We start from the raw sequence: 27,434 nt of genomic DNA, 5'->3' as shown, positions 1-27,434 counted from the left end.
GTTAAAGTTGACTAGTCAGTAGAGATTTTCACAATTGATTCATTTCGTGACGGGACAAAACGAGCGTTGTCCCGTCACGAAATGAAGTACCTGTCAAATCAACAAACTTTGTGTTTTTAAATGTTTGCTGGAGTGAATCTTATTGGAAATTTAATGTACTTTCCAAATTTGTATGAATATTGGTACCTTTTCCCACAGATTTTAAAGCTATCAGCAAAAAACTGAAAACATATGCGTACAAACGTTGTCCCGTCACGAAAGAATCGGTCTACTAATCCAACTAGCAAACTAAAACATGTGCCACCGCTTCAGCACCCATCAGGGAAGTAAATCGCTTCCCTTACATTGGCAAACTTATTTTTTCCTTCAATCATCACAGACGGCACTCACCGTCGTCTGTGTCAGCTTGGTGTGTCCCAGAAAAGCAAAAACAGACAAAAAAATAACTCACTCACCGTCGCGCGCTCTATACGCAAGACCCCTTGGTGTGTATCTCGAACATACTTTTGACGACGACACCAGTGTAGAAGCCATCGAAGACGGTGGTCGGGTTGCCACACCAGCCCCAGTCCCAACAAACGCGTAGCAGCAGCAGGTACTGGTACAGTGTGCCAATGTATGCTGGTGGCTAGTATTTTCCACTGGCTCGCAGGTTTGGCACTATTCTTGTTCACCGTTCATTATCTGTACTACATCGTGACGGCGCTACGTTCCTCCCCGTCGACGTCGACGACCAGGTCCCGGTCCCGGTCCAGGTCCAGCCGTGGTGTTGGTGGTGGGCCAGGTCCAGTCCCGATGCAGTCCGAGGACGCAAAGTACATCAAAAAGTGAGTTTCGCCTGGGCCAGTTCTGTGCCAATTCGATTATGAAATCCTCCAGTTATTGATTTTTTTTGCTTCTTTTCTTGCCTTCGTCGTCGTGCCGTGTCGTGCTTGACGACGACTTGGAAACCAACTTGCGGGGTGAATCCGCAGACGATGGAAGGGCGGCACCATCGAGCCACATCCGACCGAGAAGGCCCTCATCGTGAACTACAAGCTGGAGGCGGCCGTCTTTGGCGAGCCCGGAGATCCCATGCTGGAAGATAAAAAGGTGCGCGGATGAGTCATTCTTATTAGAATCCAACTTGTCGAGAGTGTGTTTTTTTTTTTGGGGGGGGGAGTGTGTTGTGTGCATTATGGGCCCCGGCCCCGGTGAAGGTCGCGGAACTCGCGCGAAGAGATGTGCGGACTGCGCGGACAGAACACTGTGCGAAGGGGGTTTGTGAATTGTATGCAATGCACATCAGGCAGGTGACTGTGCTAGATCAAGGTCGACCAGCAGGGACTGGACTAGGTTACAAATAAGGAAGCAAAACGGTTGAAAGCAGTTTGGTCGCGCGGGTTGGGTGATGTTGATGCTGGTGATCTGTGAAGAGCTGCTGCTAATGAAGATTGGAGTGGAACGCAAATATTGACTTTGTGGTAAACATTTCGAAGAAGGTGTGAAATTCTCCGAATGGGTGGGAATGAATGATGACATTGAAATCAACGAACTGTAGTGTAAATCATACTATTCCGCAACCTCGAGATTTTTTTTATGTGTGTGTTGGATTTCACTATAACATTGCAGAAATACCAGAATTTCATGTTACTGCAAAAAAAAAATGATATTTTTTATGGTTTTGGTAAAAAACGACACAGAACAACTAAAAAAGTACATCCAAATTCAAACTTGAAGCTGGTAGGTGCTCTGAAAACTGTGGTCCTTATTCAGACTGTAGTCCCGATTCGCCTCAGTTCAGCCTTAATCCAAGTCTGACTAAAAAACAACTGAAATACCTAAACTTGGCACTAAAATAAGTTTTTGCGTGTGTGAACAACCAATCCAATATCCGTAGGCCGGCTACGAAATGATGGAAAAGTATAATTTATGTCAGTTCCGGGCTTCAGTTAGTGTTATCCCGCACACTACTTCCAATGACCCATTTTTAAATCTATTTCTTTTTTCAAAAATGTTTTATTTAATTATTTTTAAATGAAAATTACAATTCCAATAAATACTTCTAACTTACGTGAAATTGTCCGAGGATTCCGAATATGACAAAATTGAGACCAAAAAGTACCGCTATGGAAGCCTACAGGGCAAAACCTAACGTTGTAAATTGTTTGTTCTAGAAAAATAGAAAAACTATGAGAAAAACTGCGATTGACCAAAAAATTAATACCGTAGGCTTATAGTCCATGAAATTATCTATTTTTTGACCTATGGGAGTATGGGTGTTGGAGGCTGTTGGAAAAAGATATTAAGGTTTAAAAAAAATCCATTTTTGACAGTAATTTGCAAAAGCTAAGAGAAAAAGTCAAACCAATCGCGGATGTCTATGGCACATTTTAAAGTGCTTCAAAAGACCTTTCGAATGCATCTAAGAGAGTTGGATGGATGAAGTTGATAAAGTTTTACGGAAATGCGAGCAATTTTAAGATTTTTTATGTTTTTTGACCTCAAACTTCAAATCCCGTTTTACCCCACTTTCCTTTGTCGTAGAGAGCTCATATTTGGCATGAGTTCATCTCATGCATAGACAAACAAACGCTGAAAGTTTCATCCAAATCGGAGCACCACGATACGACCTCTAGAACAAACCGAGCAATATTTACAAATACTGCCTCTTAAGAAATGTTTTTGGTAACAAACATTTCGGCACCCTCAGAAAACGTCAAACTAGAAAGGAATGCCGTATTTTAGCTTTTCTCAGAGCCGTATTGTTAACCCTTTACAACCCATCCCCGCCTCCAGACGGGCTTCGATTTAAAAAAATCATTTTTCAATCAATTTTTGATCTTTAAAAAGCACTGGAAAGAAGGACTTTTTAAATTTTAGAAAATTTTAGGGTGATATTTGTAACTTGTTTTATGTGACTTTGCTAGGGTCATTAAAAACGACAACTTTGGTTGTGTTTTTTACGGGATTGCCTCAAAAGGCCGAAATTCAAAAGGCAGAATCTCGAATAGCCGAAATTCAAAAGGCCGAATTTTGCCTTTTGCTCAGATGGCAGAACGTCTCAAAAGGCCGAATGTCTTGAAAGTCAGAATGATTTTGGAATTCCGAATTTTGTTGTTTATTGAATTATATTGATGATAATCGAAATTTGATCATTCGTCACCTAGTACCTAAATGAATTCAAATTATTTTAATTATTTTTGCGGCAAATAAATAAAAACACTAAAAATTTAGTTAGCAGTAATGCTAGAACGTTATGCCTTCTTTATTTCGAAACCAATTTTTGTTACATAAGGCCGTTGCAAATATTTTTAAAGAACTGCGGCGAGAGTGTAATTCTGTGATGTCGCATATAAGTTCCCTGGCTGATTTTGGAATCTTCCTGGTCCAGCGAAAAAACATTGCTGATTCTAGCGAAACTTCCATTCATAATTATAAAAAATGACGATCTCATCGTCAACTTTCTTAAGATTTCTTGACTTCAATTTCTGGTTCTAAAAGCCACACATTTTTTATTCTTGCTAAAAAAAAACAATTTTTAATGATCGATAACAATACTCTCTACTTTTGGCGAACAGTAAATTGGTTCCACTTTGACAGTTCAAAATTGAGGCCGTTTTGCGAACCACTATTCAGCATCCAGATCAAAAATATTTTAAATTTTTGTGAAATTCCAATGTACAGAGCGCAAAAAGTTTTTTTTCGGCGAAACAAAATTTCTTCAATAATTGAATATTTTGAAAACTAATGATTGCAAAACAACTGGGCAGGTGTAAAATGCACTTTAGAACACTTGTTTCATTCAAATGTTGAGACCATAGCTTGTTGTTTAAACTTTTATATTTTTTTGTTTTTTTGCTAAAATTTTTAAAAAATACCGTTAAAATTTTACAACATACCGTATTTTTTCGAAAACACTCAAATTTTCAAAATTTGCAATATGCGTATCAAGCGAAGCGAGATATGGTTTGCTTGTTCACATATTAAGAGTTTTTTGGAAAATACCAAAATTTTCACAAATTATCGTAGTTTTCGAATATTTTCAAAATATTCAATATGAGTATCAAACGAAGCGAAATTTTGTTTGCTATTTCACTTTATGAGAGTTTTTTTTTTGCAAAATACTGAAATTTTCACAGAATAACGTATTTTTTGAAAATACTCGTATTTTTTTAATTAACAATTTGCATACACAATAAGAATGTATGTATGAGCATGCACAATTTGCTTCGTTTGATACCCATATTGCATACATTCCAAACTCGATTATCCGAAGGCCTTGACAAAATTTCACTTCGGATAATCGAAACTCCGGATAATCGAATCAGGAAATATTGTTTTCGTTGTTTTATTTTTGATTGTTGAGCTTTAGTATTATCTACTCTAAAGTGGTTCAAAATATTTAAATCCAAGATGGCAGCCAAAAATAGGATGTTGAAACATTGAAAAAATGCATTTTTTTTAATTTACAGGCAATAAACCAATTTTTAACTAAAATGGGGTCACAGAAATCGAATTTGATGCATGATGTAAGAAAAGAAAAAAATACGATTTTTTTGTTCGTGATTCGATAATCCGAAGTCCCATGCAAACCTTCGGATAATCGAACTTCGGACAATTGAAACTTCGGGTAATCAAAGCTGTATTTTGAAAATTTGAGTATTTTTGAAAAAATATGAAAATTTGTGAAAATTTTAGTACTATAAAAAAAACTCTTATGAACTAAAAGAGCATACGAAATTTTAATTCGTTTGATATCCATATTGCGAATTTAGAATATTTTAGTGTTTAAAAAAACGGTATTTTGTGAAAACATTAGTATTTGAGCAATTCTCTACGAAATCGGTCTTTTTTCTTCAATTTTAATTTTTGTATTTTTTAATCCGGCTGAAACTTTTTTGGTGCCTTCGGTATGCCCAAAGAAGCCATTTTGCATCATTAGTTTGTCCATATAATTTTCCATACAAATTCGGCAGCTGTCCATACAAAAATGATGTATGAAAATTCAAAAATCTGTATCTTTTGAAGGAATTTTTTGATCGATTTGGTGTCTTCGGCAAAGTTGTAGGTATGGATACGGACTACACTGGAAAAAATAATACACGGTAAAAAAAAATTTGGTGATTTTTTTATTTAACTTTTTATCACTAAAACTTGATTTACAAAAAAACACTATTTTTATTTTTTTTTATTTTTTGATATGTTTTAGAAGACATAAAATGCCAACTTTTCAGAAATTTCCAGGTTGTGCAAAAAATCACTGACCGAGTTATGAATTTTTTAATCAATACTGATTTTTTCAAAAAATCGAAATTTTGGTCGTAAAAATTTTTCAACTTCATTTTTCGATGTAAAATCAAATTTGCAATCAAAAAGTACTTTACTAAAATTTTGATAAAGTGCACCGTTTTCAAGTTATAGCCATATTTAAGTGACTTTTTTGAAAATAGTCGCAGTTTTTCATTTTTTTAAATTAGTGCACATGTTTGCCCAGTTTTGAAAAAAATATTTTTGAAAAGCTGAGAAAATTCTCTATATTTTGCTTATTCGGACTATGTTGATACGACCTTTAGTTGCTGAGATATTGCAATGCAAAGGTTTAAAAACAGGAAAATTGATGTTTTCTAAGTTTCACCCAAACAACCCACCATTTTCTATCGTCAATATCTCAGCAACTAATGGTCCGATTTTCAATGTTAATATATGAAACAATTGTGAAATTTTCCGATCTTTTCGAAAAAAATATTTTTGGAATTTTCAAATCAAGACAAACATTTTAAAAGGGCGTAATATTGAATGTTTGGCCTTTGTGAAATGTTAGTCTTGATTTGAAAATTCCAAAAATATTTTTTTCGAAGAGATCGGAAAATTTCACAAATGTTTCATATATTAACATTGAAAATCGGACCATTAGTTGCTGAGATATTGACGATAGAAAATGGTGGGTTGTTTGGGTGAAACTTAGAAAACATCAATTTTCCTGTTTTTAAACCTTTGCATTGCAATATCTCAGCAACTAAAGGTCGTATCAACAAAGTCCAAATAAGCAAAATATAGAGAATTTTCTCAGCTTTTCAAAAATATTTTTTTCAAAACTGGGCAAACATGTGCACTAATTTAAAAAAATAAAAAACTGCGACTATTTTCAAAAAAGTCACTTAAATATGGCTATAACTTGAAAACGGTGCACTTTATCAAAATTTCAGTAAAGTACTTTTTGATTGCAAATTTGATTTTACATCGAAAAATGAAGTTGAAAAATTTTTACGACCAAAATTTCGATTTTTTGAAAAAATCAGTATTGATTAAAAAATTCATAACTCGGTCAGTGATTTTTTGCACAACCTGGAAATTTCTGAAAAGTTGGCATTTTATGCCTTCTAAAACATATCAAAAAATAAAAAAAATTAAAAATAGTGTTTTTTTGTAAATCAAGTTTTAGTGATAAAAAGTTAAATAAAAAAATCACCAAATTTTTTTTACCGTGTATTATTTTTTTCCAGTGTAGTCCGTATCCATACCTACAACTTTGCCGAAGACACCAAATCGATCAAAAAATTCCTTCAAAAGATACAGATTTTTGAATTTTCATACATCATTTTTGTATGGACAGCTGCCGAATTTGTATGGAAAATTATATGGACAAACTAATGATGCAAAATGGCTTCTTTGGGCATACCGAAGGCACCAAAAAAGTTTCAGTCGGATTAAAAAATACAAAAAAAATCGAATGACCGAAATCCTAGAGAACTGCTCATTTTAAAAAAAAACTTCAATAAAGTGAAAAAGCATACAAAGATTCTTTCATTTGATACCCATATTGCATACATATCTTGTAAATTTGAGTATTTTCGAAAACATATTTTATATTTAAAAAAAAACTCTAATAAATTGAAAAAAGCACGGTGTTTTGTGAAAATTTTAGTATATAATAAATATAATTTAATATTTTTCTAAGTCTGATCCACTGTATTTCTAGGCAACAGCTACATAGGTCTTCCTTGTGGCCCTGTTGGTTATCATATCAAATCAAATCAAAATATTATTAATTTAATAAAATGAAAAAAAAAAAACATACAAAATTCCACTTCGTTTGATAATGATGAAAATCATGCAAATTATAAAAATTTGAGTATATTCGGAAATATACGGTATTTTGTAAACAATTTTAAGTGCATATTTTTTCTTTGAAACTTACTACATTTTTAAAACACGTTTTCTTAGTGAAAGCATTGAAAATTTAACATGACATGGTTGAATTAATCTATTAAGAAAGATTTTTAAAAAGAATTATCGAAATAACGATAACGTTAACGATCGATTATCGTTATCGTGCCGACGATAGAGAACCATTATCGTCAGACGATAATATAATCGACTATAATTTTATCAATTAACCCTCTACAACCTAACCCCGCCTTTAGACGGGCTTCGATCTAAAAAATCGCCAAAAATCAATTTTCCAACCGATTTTTGATCTTTTAAAAGCATTGGAAAGAAGAACTCTTAAAATTTTAGAAAATTTATGGGTTGGAAGTTTAACTTGTTTTATGTGACTTTGCCAATGTTTTTTAAAATGTGAACTTTGGCTGAGTTTTTTACTAACATTTTCTATATTTTCAGTAAACAGAAGTATGCAGTAATTTTTGTAGTGTCCCAGACTAGGCCTCTACGCATTGTTTTGCAATTTAAATGATGATGGTGCCATTCTATAGCAGAAAATGTGAAAAACATACAAAAAATTGAAAAAGTGACTGTAAAAACGTGAAAAAATTAGATAGGCAAAATGTAATTATATTAGGTGATAGAATAGGCCAAATACTACCAAAAACAAACATAAACTAAACAAGATAAATGCAAATTAAAATACTAAAAATAAAACAAGAAAAACATAAAACAAGAGAAGTAAAGTTTTTCGTAGAGCCAAAAATGCTCAAAATGACCTCCTGAACACGGGAAAAATAAATATTTTCGAAAAAAAAATTTGGGCAGTAGAGGGTTAACAACCTTGAAAAACAATCTTTAAAATAAGAAAGATAAATTCTGGGGTTGTAAAATTTTTGTTCAAAAATTAATCGATTGTCTCCATTATTTCTACCTCTCTCCCCACAACCAGGACTGCCAACGGATCATCCGCCTCAAGTCGCTGAACGCCAAAACCGACCCCGCCGTGCTGGCCCGCGAAGTGGTGGACAAGTGCGACCTCATCCACAAGTCCCAGCTGTCCGACATCGAGCAGATCATCTACTACCTGAAGAATCGCAAAAATGTCGAAACTCCGTCGACGGCCAGCAGCACCGCGTCCGGGGGCACTTCCGCCGGGGGGCAACGGGCCGTTTCGCGCACATCCGGCAAGGTGTCGCCCCACGAGGCGGAAAAGGCCTCGATCCGCAACATTGACGAGTACATCGAGCTGCTGTACGAAGATCTGCCGGAGAAGATTAAGGGCTCGCGGCTGATTCTGCAGCTGGCACGTGACCCCGACAACCTCGGCGAGCTGGAGAAGAACGGTGAGTGGGTTGATGTGCGATGAAGATCGAGGAAGGAAGAGTGTGTAGTAAAAGCAACCGCCACTTGTTTATGGAGATGGTGGATTGCGGATAATTTATGCGTACCTTCATTGAGTTTTGAGCTTACTTGGGGGGAGCTTTGTGTGGGCGGTTACACAGGTGTGAATTGCGCGAAACGCAAATTTTGCGGTCTTGTTTGCTTAAAGTACCGTTGGTTAGGGTCAAATTGGGAAACCTGATCAAAACAAACCCGAAGCAAGCATTCGAATTAGCAGACATTCAAAGTAGCGAAATTCAAAATAACGAATTCGCTCAAGAGAATAATTTACCTATAGGGGAGCGTTCTTTTATTACGTAACGTAGTTGGAAGGAAAGAGGTCGGAAGCCGTGTTACATTCCATATAAAAAAAGATAATTTTTGTTACGAAGGGAGAGATCCTTGCATGTTTTTACATTATAAACAGTTCCGTCAAATTTGAGCACGACCATAAAAAGTCGATTTCGAGTGGTGTGCCGCTTCACGTGAAATTACCCTAAATTACTCTAAATGAGTGATAGAAAAACCTATCGTTTGATCATTCCTGCACCAAAACAACCGAGAGTATAGCGACCGGCAGAATAGATTGTGGATCCTCTCCTTTTTTCTCATGTCCGAAACTGTCAAATACAAAAAGCTTTGTTTTGTAATGAAATCGTCCACGGAGAGGATGGGGGGGTCTGAGATGTCAAAAAAAGTGTCCACGTGGTTAATGAATGGTCCCTAACCAAAATTTCAGAGAATTGCTTTATTTAAATAAATATTTGTAATAATTCCCAAGTAACATTTTAGGCTTTATCAAAGCTGTCACAATAGGGTGTAATATCAAAATCGATTTTCCAGCACAGCACTTTTTCAGTTCCTTTTGGGGCCCTAAACAACTCCCCAAAGTTTGGGACCGATTGGTTTAGTCCTCACTTTGCGCAAAGCGATTCAATTTTCCATATGATTTTGTATGGGGCAAACCATTTTTTTTTTATTTTGATATTTATCAAATCCACGTTTCATACTATATCAAACCAGGACTCATATTTGGATGCTCTGGAATGTGCTCTACAACTTAGCCGAATAGAGTATGCTGCTAACTTGCTTCTGAAAGAAGATATAGCGTCCTCAAAACTCGTCTAAAACGTGATTTTCGAGCAAAAAACATGTTTTAGACGAGTTTTGAACACACTGTATCTTTTTTAGGGGCAAGCTAGCACCATACTCTCTTCGGCAAAGTTGTAGAGCACATTCCAGAGCATTCCCCAAAAGGAACTGAAAAAAGTACTGTGCTCACTAAATTTGGACATTTTTTTTTCATTAAACCATATTACACCCTACTGTCACAACCGCTATAAAACCTATCAGCCAAAACCAACATTAAAACCTCTTAGCCGTGAAAAACTCAACAGAACCTCATTAAAACTCAAAAAGACCTCCGCAAAAGGTTGTTACGGGCTACATATTTATAAAACCTACATAGGAGTTCAAGGCTTTACAACTGAATCCTAACAACCTTCTCAAAGCCTTAATAAAACCTTGTTAGGATGTATGGATAAATGACATTTCATGCGTTTTTATGTGTTTTATGACAAACAGATTTTATTCTGGAAAAAGATAAGTCTACGTCAAATGATATTAAGGAGATGATTGTCAAAAATGGCGATTATGATATGATAGATATTGGAGGTAAATAATTTAAATACAGTCGACTCTCTGGCTGTCGATCTTCCCGATTTCAATATTGTTCCATATGCTGATGAAATTTTCAGTCCCTTCAAACTACGATTCTCTTCATTCCTCGATATTTTCTCTGGCTTGAAGGATCTCTTCCTCGATGGCCCCTTGAATTCATTTTGCTTTAAAAATCTCTTCTGGTTGGCAATAATTTCCCTTTCTCATGAATTGCAAATACATTTTTTTTGACATTTGTATGTTTTTGTTTAGTGGCGTTGCTATCGTTCTCTACCATAGCTGGGAATTTGAAAAAAATATTTTTGCTATTCCGTCGTGAAAATAATTACTATTCCTGTCATTCTTGAACGATGAAAAGCCTACTTTTCTATACCAAAAAAATAACAAAATCGAATGGTAACGCTTTTCAAAATAAATGCTGAAAAGATCTACTTTTCAGCACTTGTTTCGAAAAGTAATACTTTTCAATATTTGTTTTTATTTAAACGGTAAATTGACAAAATACATGAACATTTCACTTATAATTCCACTCAAAGGATGTTTTTTTGGGATTGCAAAAAATGTTGCATGGAACTCGTTGCAAAACTTGATTTTTTCAACACTCGTACGATTCGTGCTAAAAAAATCTTTTTTTGCAACTTGTTGCATAAACTACTGTTTCAATCGAGTCTTCATTTTGCATCGTTTTGTAAACTGATGATTCTCTTCCTCGACGGTTCCTTGGATATTGACAACCAGAGAGTCGACTGTAATTTAAAAACTAACTCCTCGCAGTTGGTGGCTCAAATTCAGCTGCTGTTGAAATTTTATCGATAAATGACGGGGAGATAGAGCTGGCTTTTATTTTCACCAGGTTTTGTGTCCGAGGCATAAAACCTGGTTAAAACCTATTAATTAGCTCTTGGTTGCGGTGAATGCCCGAATAAAACTATTAAGCAATTAAGATGCTACCATAAAACCTTAATAAAACTAGACGGTGGCTACTTTGTTTGTAACTGTTACTTGGGTTGTGCTACTGTTCAAAATTTACAAATTATCAAGAATTTCTTAAAAAAAATATTTGCCAGTGTCTTGGTATTTTCAATCTGTAAATTGCCTACAAGTGCCATGTTTGTTTGAAAATGCAAAAATATACGTTATAAAATTTATTCATTATAGTTTTGAATAGATTGTACAACTTTTCCAAAGAAAATTTAAATGTTCAGCAATAATTTTTGCCAAATTCGACATTTTGAAAGGAAGAGGGACAAAACCTGAAATGAAATGTGCATAGTCCTATTGCATCTGATTTCGATTTTAAATATATTGAAATAATTGAAAGAATTTAAAAATGTTACCCATTTCACGGTATTTTCCCGGCAGCGACTAAATGTAAGCCCAACTTTTTATAACGTCTAGGAAAAGCTAGGCGGAACGCCACATTCAAATGATCTTTTTTTTTGTTGTTGCTGCTGCTGCTGCTTAGAAGCCCGACTGTGCCAAGTCAAGTTTAACCATCTAGATAGAGTGGGCCATAAACCGCCACAAAGTAGTCGTTATTGCCGCCCCAGAAAGCACACGTGCGAAAGAGAAAGGTTCGCCGAGTAGAAGCATAGCTGGACAATCACAGCAGGCAAAAAACAGAGCCAAAACAAGCAATAAAAATGCGTACACGCCGCCGCTGGCCACCCCGTGGCCGCCAAGTTACATGATCTCAGTCGAATCAGTCTCGATAAATCATCTAATATTATATAGATGGGGTGTAATAACAGCTGACAGGCGCGAGGTGTTTTTCTCTCGCCAATTGATCTGCTGCTGTGTGGAGGGCAAATTTCTCATTTATGACCAAAACAAAACCAACAATAATGGCAATGAATTGAGCTGAACCGAACTGAGCATTGATGGCTCTGCCCTGTTCAAATTTTGTGGCGTGGAATTTCGAAGAAGCTCACGCGCTTTGGTTGAACTTGACCGCGTTGCCCACTGAACTGGCATGACGGTGCGTGATTATGACGTGATTTCACAGTGCTGCTATCGGTGGAATTTGTCCATTTGATTTGAAGAGTTTAACTCATAAATTAGATTCTGCTCATGAACAACTATCATAGAACTTCTAGAGATCTAAACCCTCCCCTTCTTCGCTTTCTTCTTATAGAGGCCGTCCTGAGTGCCCTGTCGCGAGTCCTTCGCGAAGACTGGCGCCGCTCGCTGGACCTGTCCACCAACATCATCTACATCTTCTTCTGCTTCTCGACGTACACCAACTTTCACTCGGTGATTGTCAACTACAAGGTAAGTCTTAAAATTTCTTTCGCGTTACTGTTAACCGATGTTGATTCCTGTTACAATTTCCAGATCGGTTCACTTTGCATGGATGTGATCGACTACGAGTTGAGGCGGTACGATCAGATGAAGACGGATTTGGACGCGCGGAAGGGCGGCGGGGACAAGAGTGCCGGGAAGGAGAAGGAAAAGGAGGTCAACAAGAGTGCCGAGTACTTGGACACGATCATCGACCAGGAGAAGCCCAAAGAGATGGAACCTCCGCGGCGGAGGATACCGGAGTTGAAGCAGCGACCAAAGTCGGGCAACTGGGCCAGCTACCACGGCAACATGAGTTCGTCGCTCGTCAAAGCGCACACCATGAACAACAGCTACCACGAGCAGCTGAACAAGGAAACGACCGCCTCGAATGACAGTTTGAACAATCAAGCGCAGGAGAGCGAGAAACCCGACCCAAAGAAGCAAAAGGACGATTACGACAAGATCAACAAGCAGTTCAAAATTTTCGCCAAGAAGCAGGAACAGCTGCTCCGGGTGGCGTTCTACCTTCTACTTAACATTGCCGAAAACGTTAAGCTGGAGGAGAAGATGCGCAAGAAGAACATCGTCAAGATGTTGCTGAAAGCGCTCGAGCGGCAAAACTTTGATCTGCTAGTGCTGGTCGTCACCTTCCTGAAGAAACTTTCGATTGTTCGCGATAACAAGGACGAAATGTACGAGCTGAACATTGTGGAGAAGCTGCCCCGCCTTCTCCAGTCGCAGAAGGACCTGGTCCAGGTGACGCTGAAGCTCCTGTTCAACCTTTCGTTCGACGCGCGGCTGCGCGCCAAGATGATCCGCGTGGGCTTCCTCCCCAAGCTGGTCACGTTCCTGAGCGACGACAAGCACCACGAGATCGTCACCAAGATTCTGTACCACATGAGTCTGGACGACAAGATCAAGTCGATGTTCACGTACACGGACTGCGTGCCGGTCGTGACGGACATGCTGCTGCTGAATCTGAACCAAAAGTCCGACCCGGACCTGATCGCGCTGGGCATCAATCTGGCGCTGAACAAGCGCAACGCCGCGATGATGATCGAGAACAACCGGCTGCACAATCTGATGTCGCGGGCGTTCAAGTTTCAGGACACGCTGATGATGAAGCTGATACGGAATATCTCGCTGCACGACTCGCTGCGGATGCACTTTGTGGTAAGTTAAGTTGTAGTTTCGTTAGAATTATTCAGGATCCTTCATAGTTTCCTGTAATACCGATCATGAAATCTACCGATTCTGGCAAGATTTAGTTCATCGTTCATATTAATTGGGGTACCTGAGACATCACTGAATAACTCGAAATCTTGATAGAATCAAGATGTTTTGGCTTTCGACTCCAAGATGTGCGTTTTAAGATACTCCCAACTCATTTTAATATATTTCTAAAATTGACTAAATCAAATCTAATCGTATTAAATGTTCAATATTTTCATTAGGAATATGTTTTTGGATGCAAAAAATAGCGAACGTACTTTTTTTTCGAAAATACTCATTTTTTAAATACAATATGTTTATTAAACGAAGGAAAATTTTGTATGCTTTTTCACTATTAAAGTTGTTATGTAAAATTCTCATTTTTTACAAAATACTGTATTTTTCTAAAGTACTCACATGTTGTCTTATCTTTCTTGCCTTATCTTTCTTATTATTTTTTTTTTTATTTTTTGAAGAATACTTAAGTTTTGACAAAAGTAGCGAGTTGTGGCGCTATAACCACGGCAAATAGTGTCCAGGGCATTTGTGGAAATACAATGTCCCATCCCCGAGGGTCCCGGAGCACCAAAACTTCTTAGCATGGTGCTCCCAACGATTTATTGCTTAAACAAACAGGAACGTGAGCGGAGATCCCCACGTTTCTTCCTCCCCTGTAGATTCAGAATTGTGTTGTTGTTTGAACATTCGTGCTCAAACTCAACCCACTTCAACGAATCATCTTTGCGGTAAACTTTACGCAGTTGGCCTGGCCGCTTTAACTTTTGTGATGTTTCAATAGTAGTTTATGCAACAAGTTGCAAAAAGAGGATTTTTTCAGCACGAGTCGTACATTTATCCAACGAGGTTCACCGAGTTGGATAAATACGAAGAGTGCTGAAAAAATCAAGTTTTGCAACGAGTTCCATACAACATTTTTTGCAATTTCGAAAAACACCCATTGAGTGAAATTTTAAGTCGAATTTTCATGTATTTTGTCAATAAATCGTTTAAATCAAAAAAATGTTGAAAAGTGTTACTTTTCGAAACAAGTGCTGAAAAGTTCAACTTTTCAGCACCCATTTCAGTGCTGAAAAGTAGAACTTTTCAGCATTTATTTTGAAAAGTGTTGCTATTCGATTCTGTTATTTTTGGTACAGAAAAGTAGGCTATTTCGTCGTTCAAGAATGACAGGAAAAGTAAGTAGTTTCACGACGGAATTGCAAAAAGCAATTTATTGCATTGGGGCACTGCAATTGTTAATAATGACAAGAGGATGCTAGGCGTTAATCAACCTAAGGCATTTTCCAGGATGCCCTCGAAAGACTGGCTGCGCTAGGGTTAGATTAGATTAGATTAGATTAGAATACTTAAGTTTTGACAAAATATCCTATTTTTTAAATACTCTATTTTCTATAATTTGCAATACGGATATCAAACCATGCGAAATTTGGTATACATTTTCATGGCATTAGATTATTTTCGTAAAATACTAAAATTTTCACAAAATACCGTATTATATTATTTTGAAACTTTTCCGAATCTTCATATAGTCGATTCTGGCCTGTGCTGAAATTATCACAAAAAAAGTAATTTTTCAAAATCATTCAAATTTTGAAAAAAAATATTTAAATTTTTTTGATATTCTGTGTAAATTTGAGTATTTTTCAAAAAAAAATATAATTAAGTGAAAATACATGCAAAATTCGTTTGATAATTATAATGCCTATTATTAAAAAAAAATGCACAAACCGGTAATTTGTAAAAAAACATTAGTAATTAGTGAAAATTTTAGTTTTTTTTTTCAAAAACACTTGAATGAATTGAAAATGCATTCTAGATTTGTCATCGTTTGATACGCATTTTTTTAAAGAAAATTTGAGTATTTTGGTAAATATGATATTTTGTGGAAATTTAAGCAGCATTTCAGCATTTCAATTCCCTGGCGGAATACAGTGCACAATTTTTTCGCTAATTATATTCTTTATTCAATGTTTATCACTTTTCAATGTTTCTTACCATGATACATGTGTTGCCCTAATTTAAGCATTTCACAAAAATATTTTAAAAGTGAAAATGCATATACAATTTTGCTTCGCATCAAACCCGTATTGCACATTTCGAAAATATGAGAATTTTTGAAAATTTTCGGTATTTTGTAAAACTTTTATTATTGTACTAAAAAGATTTTGCTATTCGGAAAATACGGTATTTAAAAAAATAGTATTTTACATGCATAATTATTGCTGAAAATTTTTATTTTCACTGAAATAATCTCGTTAACTATTTTGAAAATTTTGAATTGTCGGACCACAGATCGGAAGAAGACATATTTTCATAGATTTATTGAAATTTTGAAAATTTTCAGGCCTCAGGCCTAAAAGGGGTAGCAAATCTGCTATTTGTTCAAGATCTTAGTGTCTATCGTCGTAGTAAGCTGCCGGTAGGAACTTTTTGTCCGCTTAGTCTCAGTGTGCTGTAAGGCCGTTGGTCATCTAAGAACTCCCTGGAGTTACTACCATCGCAGTAGGCTAGCGTTTGTTGCTTTTCGACAATGGACCATGCCATGCATCAGTGAGGTTCGAGGACTATATTAATGGTATTCTGTTAGGCCGTGCATCATTTCAATATCTGAGTGCCTACCGTAATAGAAAGATAGCGTACCGTAAACCGGGGTGACATTGATAGAATTTCAAATTATTTTTGAAATATTTTCCAACTGGTAAGGTGACTTTGATAGTCATATTTATTCTTGTGAGGGGTGACTTTGATAGTCATATTTATTCTTGTAAAAATCAGACTTAATGTGTTAAAATTTTATGTTCACGTCAAAAGTACCACCCTAAGGTGTCTGATACAGCTTTTAAGAAAAAAAAATCTATGTTTATAAATAGTTAACTAAGTTTATAAGCTTTTTAAAAAAATGCATATAAATGTTAGCTGAAATTGTTAAAAAGTAAAAATTTTGCCTAAAATACATTAAAACTAGTTTTAATGTAAAAAAAAAAATATCGAAGTCATATTACACTCTAAACTGAAATCGAAGCAAGAATTAAGAGTTTTGCCTTTCTTACTAAAGAAAGGTATAGGTTTTACTTTAAGGCTGGACGTCATTTCCAGCTTCGTAAATATGTCGATTCAGCATGAATTTTAATCCGAAAAATCGCTAAAAAATCACACTGCATCGATTTTCGACGCTCTATCGATTCACCTTGACAGAACTCGTCTATCTCGAACCCTCGAATTTTGAGAAAATAAATTCCGTGGAGGTCGAGTGATGTTCGTATGTGGTAAAATTTTGCAAAATTTTGTGTCGCGCCGTTCTCAGCTCCCATATATCCAATTTCGATTCTTCTGAATGCAGATGAAAGCTAGTGTGCTGAACCTGGGCGAGTTGCCGCGCAAATTTCGAAATATCCATCTGTTTTCGGATGCGGCCAGACTTTTCAACAAAATACACAGTTTTCAAATGAAAATATGGTCCAATTTTTTCATTTTCATATCTTTTATTTATCTCAAAAATTGCATTTTTCGAGCTCTACAACCTCCCAAATTTTCATCCAGATTCATAATATGGTTCTGGAGTTAGAGCCGTTTGATTAACCTACCATAAGAAAAAAAATCCCTAAAAAAAGGTAAAAGCCCACCTGGTGACATTCGCCAACATTTTTCATTTCTGATTTTATCCAAAATTTCTTGCTACATTCATAGTACAGACCATGAGTGAGCATCTGAAACAAATTTGACATCGATCGGCAATCCCGATCAATTTATAGAACGATTTACTTTTTGCCTTTCTTACTAAAGAAAGGTATAGGTTTTACTTTAAGGCTGGACGTCATTTCCAGCTTCGTAAATATGTCGATTCAGCATGAATTTTATTCCGAAAAACCGCTAAAAAATCACACTGCATCGATTTTCGACGCTTCGTCGCCAAGTCGATAAGTTGTTAAGTTGAGCTTCGAATACTGGCGCGAGAATGCTGGCGCATATGTTTCGGCTCGACTTATACTCGTTCGTAGTAGTTTGTCTACCGATGTTTCCTTCAACATGTAAGATATCGTAGCTTTTCGGTTTCTTTTGCTCTGTCCGTTTTTGCATAACTGTCCAATGTTTATGCAAAAACTTTTTTGACATAGGACATTCATCCGGGTACAAACAATTTGTTTCCCGTGTGCTCCTAAAATCGCCTTTATGTAGGCTTCATTTTGTTGTGATTTCGTTAGTTTATTTAACAGAGTTCATTGGATTCCAATAGGAGCTTTCTTAGTTTCTAAGCTTTATATCGTTTTCAAAGTTTTCAATGCTCGCGATGCCAAAGGCTGTCTACCTAAGGTATTGCGATTGAGTGTGTAGTGGTGCGGTTGTAAAAATATCTATCTCTGACTCTCTCACTTTCGTAGACGCTGAATGGCAAGCTTCCCACTGTACGGTTAACTCGGTTTTGCTTTGCGCCTGCTTTGTTCGGTTTTTGGGCTCGTACTAAAACTAGAAAACCAAAACCGCGGTGTGTGTCGTCACTTGCGCATTGGAAGCTAGCTTTGCTAGCGTTTGTCATAAACGCTTGTTTGATTAAGAATTTGTACGGTAAAATATATTCTATTGGTGAAAATTGCGTTTTCAATTTCTTTTAGAAAACACATCATTAATAATACCTTGCTTTCATCATAACATTTTTTGTATCAAGTCGATGTTGTGAATTGAAAGAAGTTATATTCTTTAGTAAGAAAGGCTCTATCTCACCCCTGGTGGGATCAAATCGGGGTTTAAATTTTATATATCATTTGTTCTACTGAAAATGCCAATAAATTGGGAGATTTTTGACAAAGAACTTTGTCTTATGGCTCTATACAAGGGTAGCAATCCAGATTTTTCGCGAAGCGAAATGTAACGCGTAGAAGCAAATTTTCGAAAAAAGTGCAAGATTTCAAACGATTGTATCTTTTTTCCCTCTCGACCAATTTGAACGTTTTACCCACCAAACGAAAGGGGAAGACTTACTTAATGATCGTAAAACATGTTTATTACAGTACTTATTTATTTAAGTACTTAAAAGTTAACATAAAACTACTAAAGAATAGCGAACGCTGATTGGTCAAGCGCAACCTTTCCCGAACACATTAATCAGATTCAAGTATCTAGCACTTAGCAAATTTTGCCTTGCCTCCTCCTTCCGTGGAACTGTCACGCGAGAATGTAGCACCATGGTTGCAACATGCCGTGCGATACTATTTAAGTTAGCACTTAGCCTCAGACAAATTCAGTGCCTACCGAGGTTTCATCCGAAGCGGACCTCGCGTTGGTTGTTTAAATGCTCACACATACATTCGCACACTCACACAAAGCACTGTTTAGGTTCCAACTCGGAAGGGTTTGTGTTTAATTTGAAAGGGGGTGTTTTTCGGCAGCTTACTCAAGCAAAAGAAACCAATTTTAATGTTTTTACGTGTATTTATTTGAAAAACATTTTGACAAAGAACGTGGTGTCAATCCAAAATTTTCGCGAAGCGAAAACGTTACGTGACGAATTCCCCTCTCGGCAAATTTCCCCTCTTTTTGGTGCACGCTGGTTGGATGAACGAACGTTTCCCAATCAGTCGATCGAGAGACGTGAGATTGATGTATCTAAAATCTCCCCCACTCCACCTCATAATTTTCGGATCGTCGACGAGCCAACAAAACTCGGCTCGGTCGGTCCCGAAAATTCATTCTATTGCTTGACGACGACGAGGACACATCAGAAGCAGATGGCCTGGTGGCCCGGTAACAGACGGCCTGGAGGTCCGAGAGCAGATGGCTTGGAGGCAAGGACCAGCTAAGACATGCCAGTCGCGGGAGTCGATCATTGGAACTGGCCACCACCTGGACTGGAGTGGCCCCAGGGATGTTCCGATGGGGGGACATTTTCCGGACCGTAAGAGTTGGGGCAATATGGGCATCAAACTTTATGGTTTTTGATACTGGACATGAAATTTGACACTTCGGCAGTAGTGGCCACAATCCGGAGTGGCCGGAGGCCCCGCGGATGTTCCGGTAGGGGGACATTTGCCGGGCCGTAAGAGTTGGGGCAATATGGGTATCAAACTTTATGGTTTTTGATACTGGATATGAAACTTGACATTTCGGCAGTAGTGGCCACAATCCGGAGTGGCCGGAGGCCCCGCGGATGTTCCGGTAGGGGGACATTTGCCGGGCCGTAAGAGTTGGGGCAATATGGGTATCAAACTTTATGGTTTTTGCTACTGGACATGAAATTTGACATTTCGGCAGTAGTGGCCACAATCCGGAGTGGCCGGAGGCCCCGCGGATGTTCCGATGGGGGGACATTTGCCGGACCGTAAGAGTTGGGGCAATATGGGTATCAAACTTTATGGTTTTTGATACTGGATATGAAACTTGACATTTCGGCAGTAGTGGCCACAATCCGGAGTGGCCGGAGGCCCCGCGGATGTTCCGATGGAGGGACATTTGCTGGACCGTAAGAGTTGGGGCAATATGGGTATCAAACTTTATGGTTTTTGCTACTGGACATGAAATTTGACATTTCGGCAGTAGTGGCCACAATCCGGAGTGGCCGGAGGCCCCGCGGATGTTCCGATGGGAGGACATTTGCCGGACCGTAAGAGTTGGGGCAATATGGGTATCAAACTTTATGGTTTTTGCTACTGGACATGAAATTTGACATTTCGGCAGTAGTGGCCACAATCCGGAGTGGCCGGAGGCCCCGCGGATGTTCCGGTAGGGGGACATTTGCCGGGCCGTAAGAGTTGGGGCAATATGGGTATCAAACTTTATGGTTTTTGATACTGGATATGAAACTTGACATTTCGGCAGTAGTGGCCACAATCCGGAGTGGCCGGAGGCCCCGCGGATGTTCCGGTAGGGGGACATTTGCCGGGCCGTAAGAGTTGGGGCAATATGGGTATCAAACTTTATGGTTTTTGCTACTGGACATGAAATTTGACATTTCGGCAGTAGTGGCCACAATCCGGAGTGGCCGGAGGCCCCGCGGATGTTCCGATGGGAGGACATTTGCCGGACCGTAAGAGTTGGGGCAATATGGGTATCAAACTTTATGGTTTTTGATACTGGATATGAAACTTGACATTTCGGCAGTAGTGGCCACAATCCGGAGTGGCCGGAGGCCCCGCGGATGTTCCGGTAGGGGGACATTTGCCGGGCCGTAAGAGTTGGGGCAATATGGGTATCAAACTTTATGGTTTTTGCTACTGGACATGAAATTTGACATTTCGGCAGTAGTGGCCACAATCCGGAGTGGCCGGAGGCCCCGCGGATGTTCCGATGGGAGGACATTTGCCGGACCGTAAGAGTTGGGGCAATATGGGTATCAAACTTTATGGTTTTTGATACTGGATATGAAACTTGACATTTCGGCAGTAGTGGCCACAATCCGGAGTGGCCGGAGGCCCCGCGGATGTTCCGGTAGGGGGACATTTGCCGGGCCGTAAGAGTTGGGGCAATATGGGTATCAAACTTTTTGGTTTTTGCTACTGGACATGAAATTTGACATTTCGGCAGTAGTGGCCACAATCCGGAGTGGCCGGAGGCCCCGCGGATGTTCCGATGGGAGGACATTTGCCGGACCGTAAGAGTTGGGGCAATATGGGTATCAAACTTTATGGTTTTTGATACTGGATATGAAACTTGACATTTCGGCAGTAGTGGCCACAATCCGGAGTGGCCGGAGGCCCCGCGGATGTTCCGATGGGGGGACATTTGCTGGACCGTAAGAGTTGGGGCAATATGGGTATCAAACTTTATGGTTTTTGCTACTGGACATGAAATTTGACATTTCGGCAGTAGTGGCCACAATCCGGAGTGGCCGGAGGCCCCGCGGATGTTCCGATGGGAGGACATTTGCCGGACCGTAAGAGTTGGGGCAATATGGGTATCAAACTTTATGGTTTTTGATACTGGATATGAAACTTGACATTTCGGCAGTAGTGGCCACAATCCGGAGTGGCCGGAGGCCCCGCGGATGTTCCGATGGGGGGACATTTGCTGGACCGTAAGAGTTGGGGCAATATGGGTATCAAACTTTATGGTTTTTGCTACTGGACATGAAATTTGACATTTCGGCAGTAGTGGCCACAATCCGGAGTGGCCGGAGGCCCCGCGGATGTTCCGATGGGGGGACATTTGCTGGACCGTAAGAGTTGGGGCAATATGGGTATCAAACTTTATGGTTTTTGATACTGGATATGAAACTTGACATTTCGGCAGTAGTGGCCACAATCCGGAGTGGCCGGAGGCCCCGCGGATGTTCCGGTAGGGGGACATTTGCCGGGCCGTAAGAGTTGGGGCAATATGGGTATCAAACTTTATGGTTTTTGCTACTGGACATGAAATTTGACATTTCGGCAGTAGTGGCCACAATCCGGAGTGGCCGGAGGCCCCGCGGATGTTCCGATGGGAGGACATTTGCCGGACCGTAAGAGTTGGGGCAATATGGGTATCAAACTTTATGGTTTTTGCTACTGGACATGAAATTTGACATTTCGGCAGTAGTGGCCACAATCCGGAGTGGCCGGAGGCCCCGCGGATGTTCCGATGGGGGGACATTTGCCGGACTATAAGAGTTGGGGTAATATGGGTATCAAACTTTATGGTTTTTGATACTGGATATGAAATTTGACATTTCGGCAGTAGTGGTCACAATCCGGAGTGGCCGGAGGCCCCGGGGATGTTCCGATGGGAGGACATTTGCTGAACCATAAGAGTAGGGGCAATATGGGCACAAACTTTATGGTTTTTGATACTGGATATGAAATTTGACATTTCGGCAGTAGTGGCCACAATCCGGAGTGGCCGGAGGCCCCGCGGATGTTCCGATGGGGGGACATTTGCCGGACTATAAGAGTTGGGGTAATATGGGTATCAAACTTTATGGTTTTTGATACTGGACATGAAATTTGACATTTCGGCAGTAGTGGCCACAATCCGGAGTGGCCGGAGGCCCCGCGGATGTTCCGCTGGGGGGACATTTGCCGGACTATAAGAGTTGGGGTAATATAGGTATCAAACTTTATGGTTTTTGATACTGGATATGAAATTTGACATTTCGGCAGTAGTGGTCACAATCCGGAGTGGCCGGAGGCCCCGGGGATGTTCCGATGGGAGGACATTTGCTGAACCATAAGAGTAGGGGCAATATAGGTATCAAACTTTATGGTTTTTGATACTGGATATGAAATTTGACATTTCGGCAGTAGTGGCCACAATCCGGAGTGGCCGGAGGCCCCGCGGATGTTCCGATGGGAGGACATTTGCCGAACCATAAGAGTAGGGGCAATATGGGTATCAAACTTTATGGTTTTTGATACTGAATATGAAATTTGCCATTTCGGCAGTAGTGGCCGGAGGCCCCGGGGATGTTCCGATGGGGGGACATTTGCCGAACCATAAGAGTAGAGGCAATATGGGTATCAAACTTTATGGTTTTTGATACTGGATATGAAATTTTACATTTCGGCAGTAGTGGCCACAATCCGGAGTGGCCGGAGGCCCGGGGATGTTCCGAGGAGCGGGGGTACATTTGCCGAACCATAAAAGTAGGGGCAATATGGGTATCAAACTTTATGATTTTTGATACTGGATATGAAATTTGACATTTCAGCAGCAGTGGCCACAAACCGAAGTGGCCTGAGGCCCCGGGGATGTTCCGATGGGAGGACATTTGCCGAACCATAAGAGTTGGGGCAATATGGGTATCAAACTTTATGATTTTTGATACTAGATATGAAATTTGACATTTCAGCAGAAGTGGCCACAATCCGGAGTGGCCGGAGGCCCCGCGGATGTTCCGATGGAGGGACATTTGCTGGACCGTAAGAGTTGGGGCAATATGGGTATCAAACTTTATGGTTTTTGCTACTGGACATGAAATTTGACATTTCGGCAGTAGTGGCCACAATCCGGAGTGGCCGGAGGCCCCGCGGATGTTCCGCTGGGGGGACATTTGCCGGACTATAAGAGTTGGGGTAATATAGGTATCAAACTTTATGGTTTTTGATACTGGATATGAAATTTGACATTTCGGCAGTAGTGGTCACAATCCGGAGTGGCCGGAGGCCCCGGGGATGTTCCGATGGGAGGACATTTGCTGAACCATAAGAGTAGGGGCAATATAGGTATCAAACTTTATGGTTTTTGATACTGGATATGAAATTTGACATTTCGGCAGTAGTGGCCACAATCCGGAGTGGCCGGAGGCCCCGCGGATGTTCCGATGGGAGGACATTTGCCGAACCATAAGAGTAGGGGCAATATGGGTATCAAACTTTATGGTTTTTGATACTGAATATGAAATTTGCCATTTCGGCAGTAGTGGCCGGAGGCCCCGGGGATGTTCCGATGGGGGGACATTTGCCGAACCATAAGAGTAGAGGCAATATGGGTATCAAACTTTATGGTTTTTGATACTGGATATGAAATTTTACATTTCGGCAGTAGTGGCCACAATCCGGAGTGGCCGGAGGCCCGGGGATGTTCCGAGGAGCGGGGGTACATTTGCCGAACCATAAAAGTAGGGGCAATATGGGTATCAAACTTTATGATTTTTGATACTGGATATGAAATTTGACATTTCAGCAGCAGTGGCCACAAACCGAAGTGGCCTGAGGCCCCGGGGATGTTCCGATGGGAGGACATTTGCCGAACCATAAGAGTTGGGGCAATATGGGTATCAAACTTTATGATTTTTGATACTAGATATGAAATTTGACATTTCAGCAGAAGTGGCCACAATCCGAAGTGGCCGGAGGCCACGGGGATGTTCCGCTGGGGGGACATTTGCCGAACAATAAGAGTAGGGGCAAAATGGGTATCAAACTTTATGGTAATTATGAATCTAGTGAATCTTGGGAAATTTGGACCAGACAATGTAATCGAAAATTTCAACAACCATCTTGCAAAGTTCTTTGTCATACTGGTCATGTGTAACATAACCACCTGCACCTTTTTGAATTATGTTTCAAAAACACACAATACCAATTATTTACAAACTTATTTTACCTTCTCCTAGAGGAAAATTGTCCAAAGAATCCGAAAGTGCATTCCATTTTTCGATTCGAAATCAAAGTCGCCCCATTTTACGGTATGTGTTTTTAGACTGCGGATCATATCCGCATGGCTTCAGCGAGGTTCGAGGATTAATTCATTTGTATTCTGTAATGCCGTGGGTCAACACATGATGCCCTGAGGTTATGTTTCAGTGTCTACCGCCGTAGTAAGCTAGCGGTAGCTGCTCTTCGACTACAGATCATATCCACATGACTCCGGTGTGGTTCGAGGACTACTTTGTTGGTATTCTGTAATCGTTGCAAGCTTAGAGAAGTACACGTCTTTGGAGTCCAGATCGTTTCTACCGCCAACCAAGCTCCAACTATCCTTTGCGATCGGAAAGGTATTTTTTTTTCACACAAACTTCCCTTGCAGGACTTTGTCGGCGACCTGTCCAAGATCCTGACCGAGTGCGACGACGAGGAGTTCACCGTCGAGTGCTTGGGCATCCTGGGCAACCTGGCGCTGCCCGATCTGGACTACTCGCAGATCATCCACAACTTCAACCTGATTCCGCTGATCAGAAACATGCTCGTGCCGGGTAAGAGTTCTGCCAACAATCATGGATTGAATCTATATGCTGATTTTGGTATCGTGTTTCCTCCAGGAAAATACAAGGACGACATGGTGCTCGAGACGGTCGTCTTTCTGGGCACGTGCGCGTCCGACGAGTCCTGCGCTATGCTGCTGTGCAAAGCGGACGTGATCCTGTCGCTGATCGAGCTGCTGAAGGCGAAGCAAGAGGACGACGAGATGGTTCTGCAGATTGTGTTCGTCTTCCAGCAGGTGCTGCGCAACGAGAGCACCCGGGTGTACATGATCAAGGAGACGGAGTCGCCCGCCTACCTGATCGACCTGATGCACGACAAAAACACCGAGATCCGGAAGGTGTGCGACTTTTGTCTGGACATCATCGCCATCACCGACAACGAGTGGGCCTCGCGGATAAAGGTACGCGCAGCGAAGTCTCACGCCAGAGGTGTTCATTCAAAACCTTTTCATTTTCCCAGCTGGAAAAGTTCCGCAACCACAACTCGCAGTGGCTGAGCATGGTGGAGACGCAGGAGGAAACGGACGACATCCAGGACTACGGCCCGATGGACGACGACGACGGCGATCTGCCGGCGTACCTCACGTCGGACTACCTGGACCAGTGCATGCTGTACCAGTCGTCGGGCGGCGAGTCGGTCAACGGCGGCGGAACGAGGGATGGCGACGGGGACGGGGGCGAGAGCCAGAACCGGTCCACATCTGCCATGTCCAACTACAGCAGGCCGATGAGTCGGTTAGTTATTGAGGCTTTTGGGCTCATTTCATAACATCGTTGCTTGGGTGGCATTTCGACGGATTCTTATTGATTTTCTATTTTTATTGTATTCTTCCAGTTATAGCCGAGATTTGGAGGACTTCGAGGTGATAACCTGAGGAGGAGTTCTGAAACCGGCGAAGAAGAGTCCCCGCATTTGAGACAACATTTACTGTAAATAGCATGGAAATCTTACAGTAGCGGTGAGCTACGGAATAAACTATACGGATGAAACTACAACAGTAATTATGCAACCTCATGACAGAACAAGAAAAGAGATAAACTAATAAAACAAGTCACAAATCTATAAATGGAACAAAAAACCGGTTGGCTGCTAGAATGGAAGTGCTTTTACAATATGCTGAGATTTGTTAGTGTTTTTTGCAACTTGAAGGATTCCTATAAAACCCCGAAAACAAAGAGGTTATTACAATTATAAGAAGTATTTAAACCAAGAATCAAGCTTTAGCGAACTTGGAAGCCATTGGAAATCAGCAAATTCATGACACATCGGTATGACAAAAACACAAATAGGGAAAAAAAAGCTTCGTTCAGAGTCAGTAGTTGTTAGATAACCCCCCTCACTTAAAATCAAGCAAAATGCTATGTTCTAAAACAAAATGAAAACAATTTTAACAGCACCCCACTAAGAACCAAATCTCAAGATCTTTCCCCCCTCCCTCACGCTTGATTGAAGTGCTTTACACCAAAAACCTTTATACGTGGAAACAGCCCGACTAGATAGCGATTAGCTTTGCGACAATTAGATGCAAGTTTAACACAAGAAAAAATAAATATAAACTAAAGAAAGTAACGGAAAGGGAGAGAAATAATATTCCGCGGTATCGTCTAGTCTTTTTTCGTTTGTGATATATGTATTGTATATTTAATGTGAATTTATGAAAACGAAAGTTCATATTTGTTTTTACGTGCAATCGCCGTGTACTATTTTTATTTTGTTACAGTGTTGCAAGAGTTTAGGTTGAAGTTTTACTACTGCTGTTCTACTCAGTTTGGATTAGGTCGTGCGCGGATTCGATTAGCAACCACGAAACGTGCTCATCACAAAGCAAGATGTATTATGAATCATTTTAACAACAACACACGCTATGTTTAAGTCCCTTCTTGTAAAAGTTAAAAAAAAAACTACAAACAGAAACCAAAAATATTTGCGCAAAAAACAGTGTAATAAACGGTAATTTTAGGAAACAGTGCTTCTAGATTTGTTTTTTTTTTTATCACAATCACAGAAGTACTCCTCTCTTTTAAATTACACCTCGACAAGTTTTGAAATAAGACAATCCGAAACTTTAACTGGATTAAGTCGCACAATTTCCATGCAAAA

The 27,434-nt window shown here is 39.9% G+C and overlaps 1 protein-coding gene across 1 annotated transcript; it reads left to right on the top strand.

Moving 5' to 3' along the window:
* Positions 1-410: 410 nt before the first annotated feature.
* On the top strand, positions 411-26,870 carry LOC120419274 (kinesin-associated protein 3). The gene is made up of 9 exons (XM_039581939.2): positions 411-827; positions 975-1,092; positions 8,099-8,492; positions 12,344-12,480; positions 12,544-13,665; positions 25,159-25,324; positions 25,391-25,734; positions 25,794-26,068; positions 26,169-26,870. The coding sequence occupies exons 1-9, from the start codon at positions 619-621 to the stop codon at positions 26,206-26,208; spliced, it is 2,805 nt and encodes a 934-aa protein (XP_039437873.1). The 5' UTR covers positions 411-618; the 3' UTR covers positions 26,209-26,870.
* The last annotated feature ends 564 nt before the right edge of the window (positions 26,871-27,434 follow it).

This window comes from Culex pipiens, chromosome 1, assembly GCF_016801865.2.
Source record: "Culex pipiens pallens isolate TS chromosome 1, TS_CPP_V2, whole genome shotgun sequence".
NCBI lineage: Eukaryota > Metazoa > Arthropoda > Insecta > Diptera > Culicidae > Culex > Culex pipiens.
The sequence above is the reverse complement of the archived record's forward strand: the minus strand, read 5'-3'. Positions and strand labels throughout refer to the sequence as shown.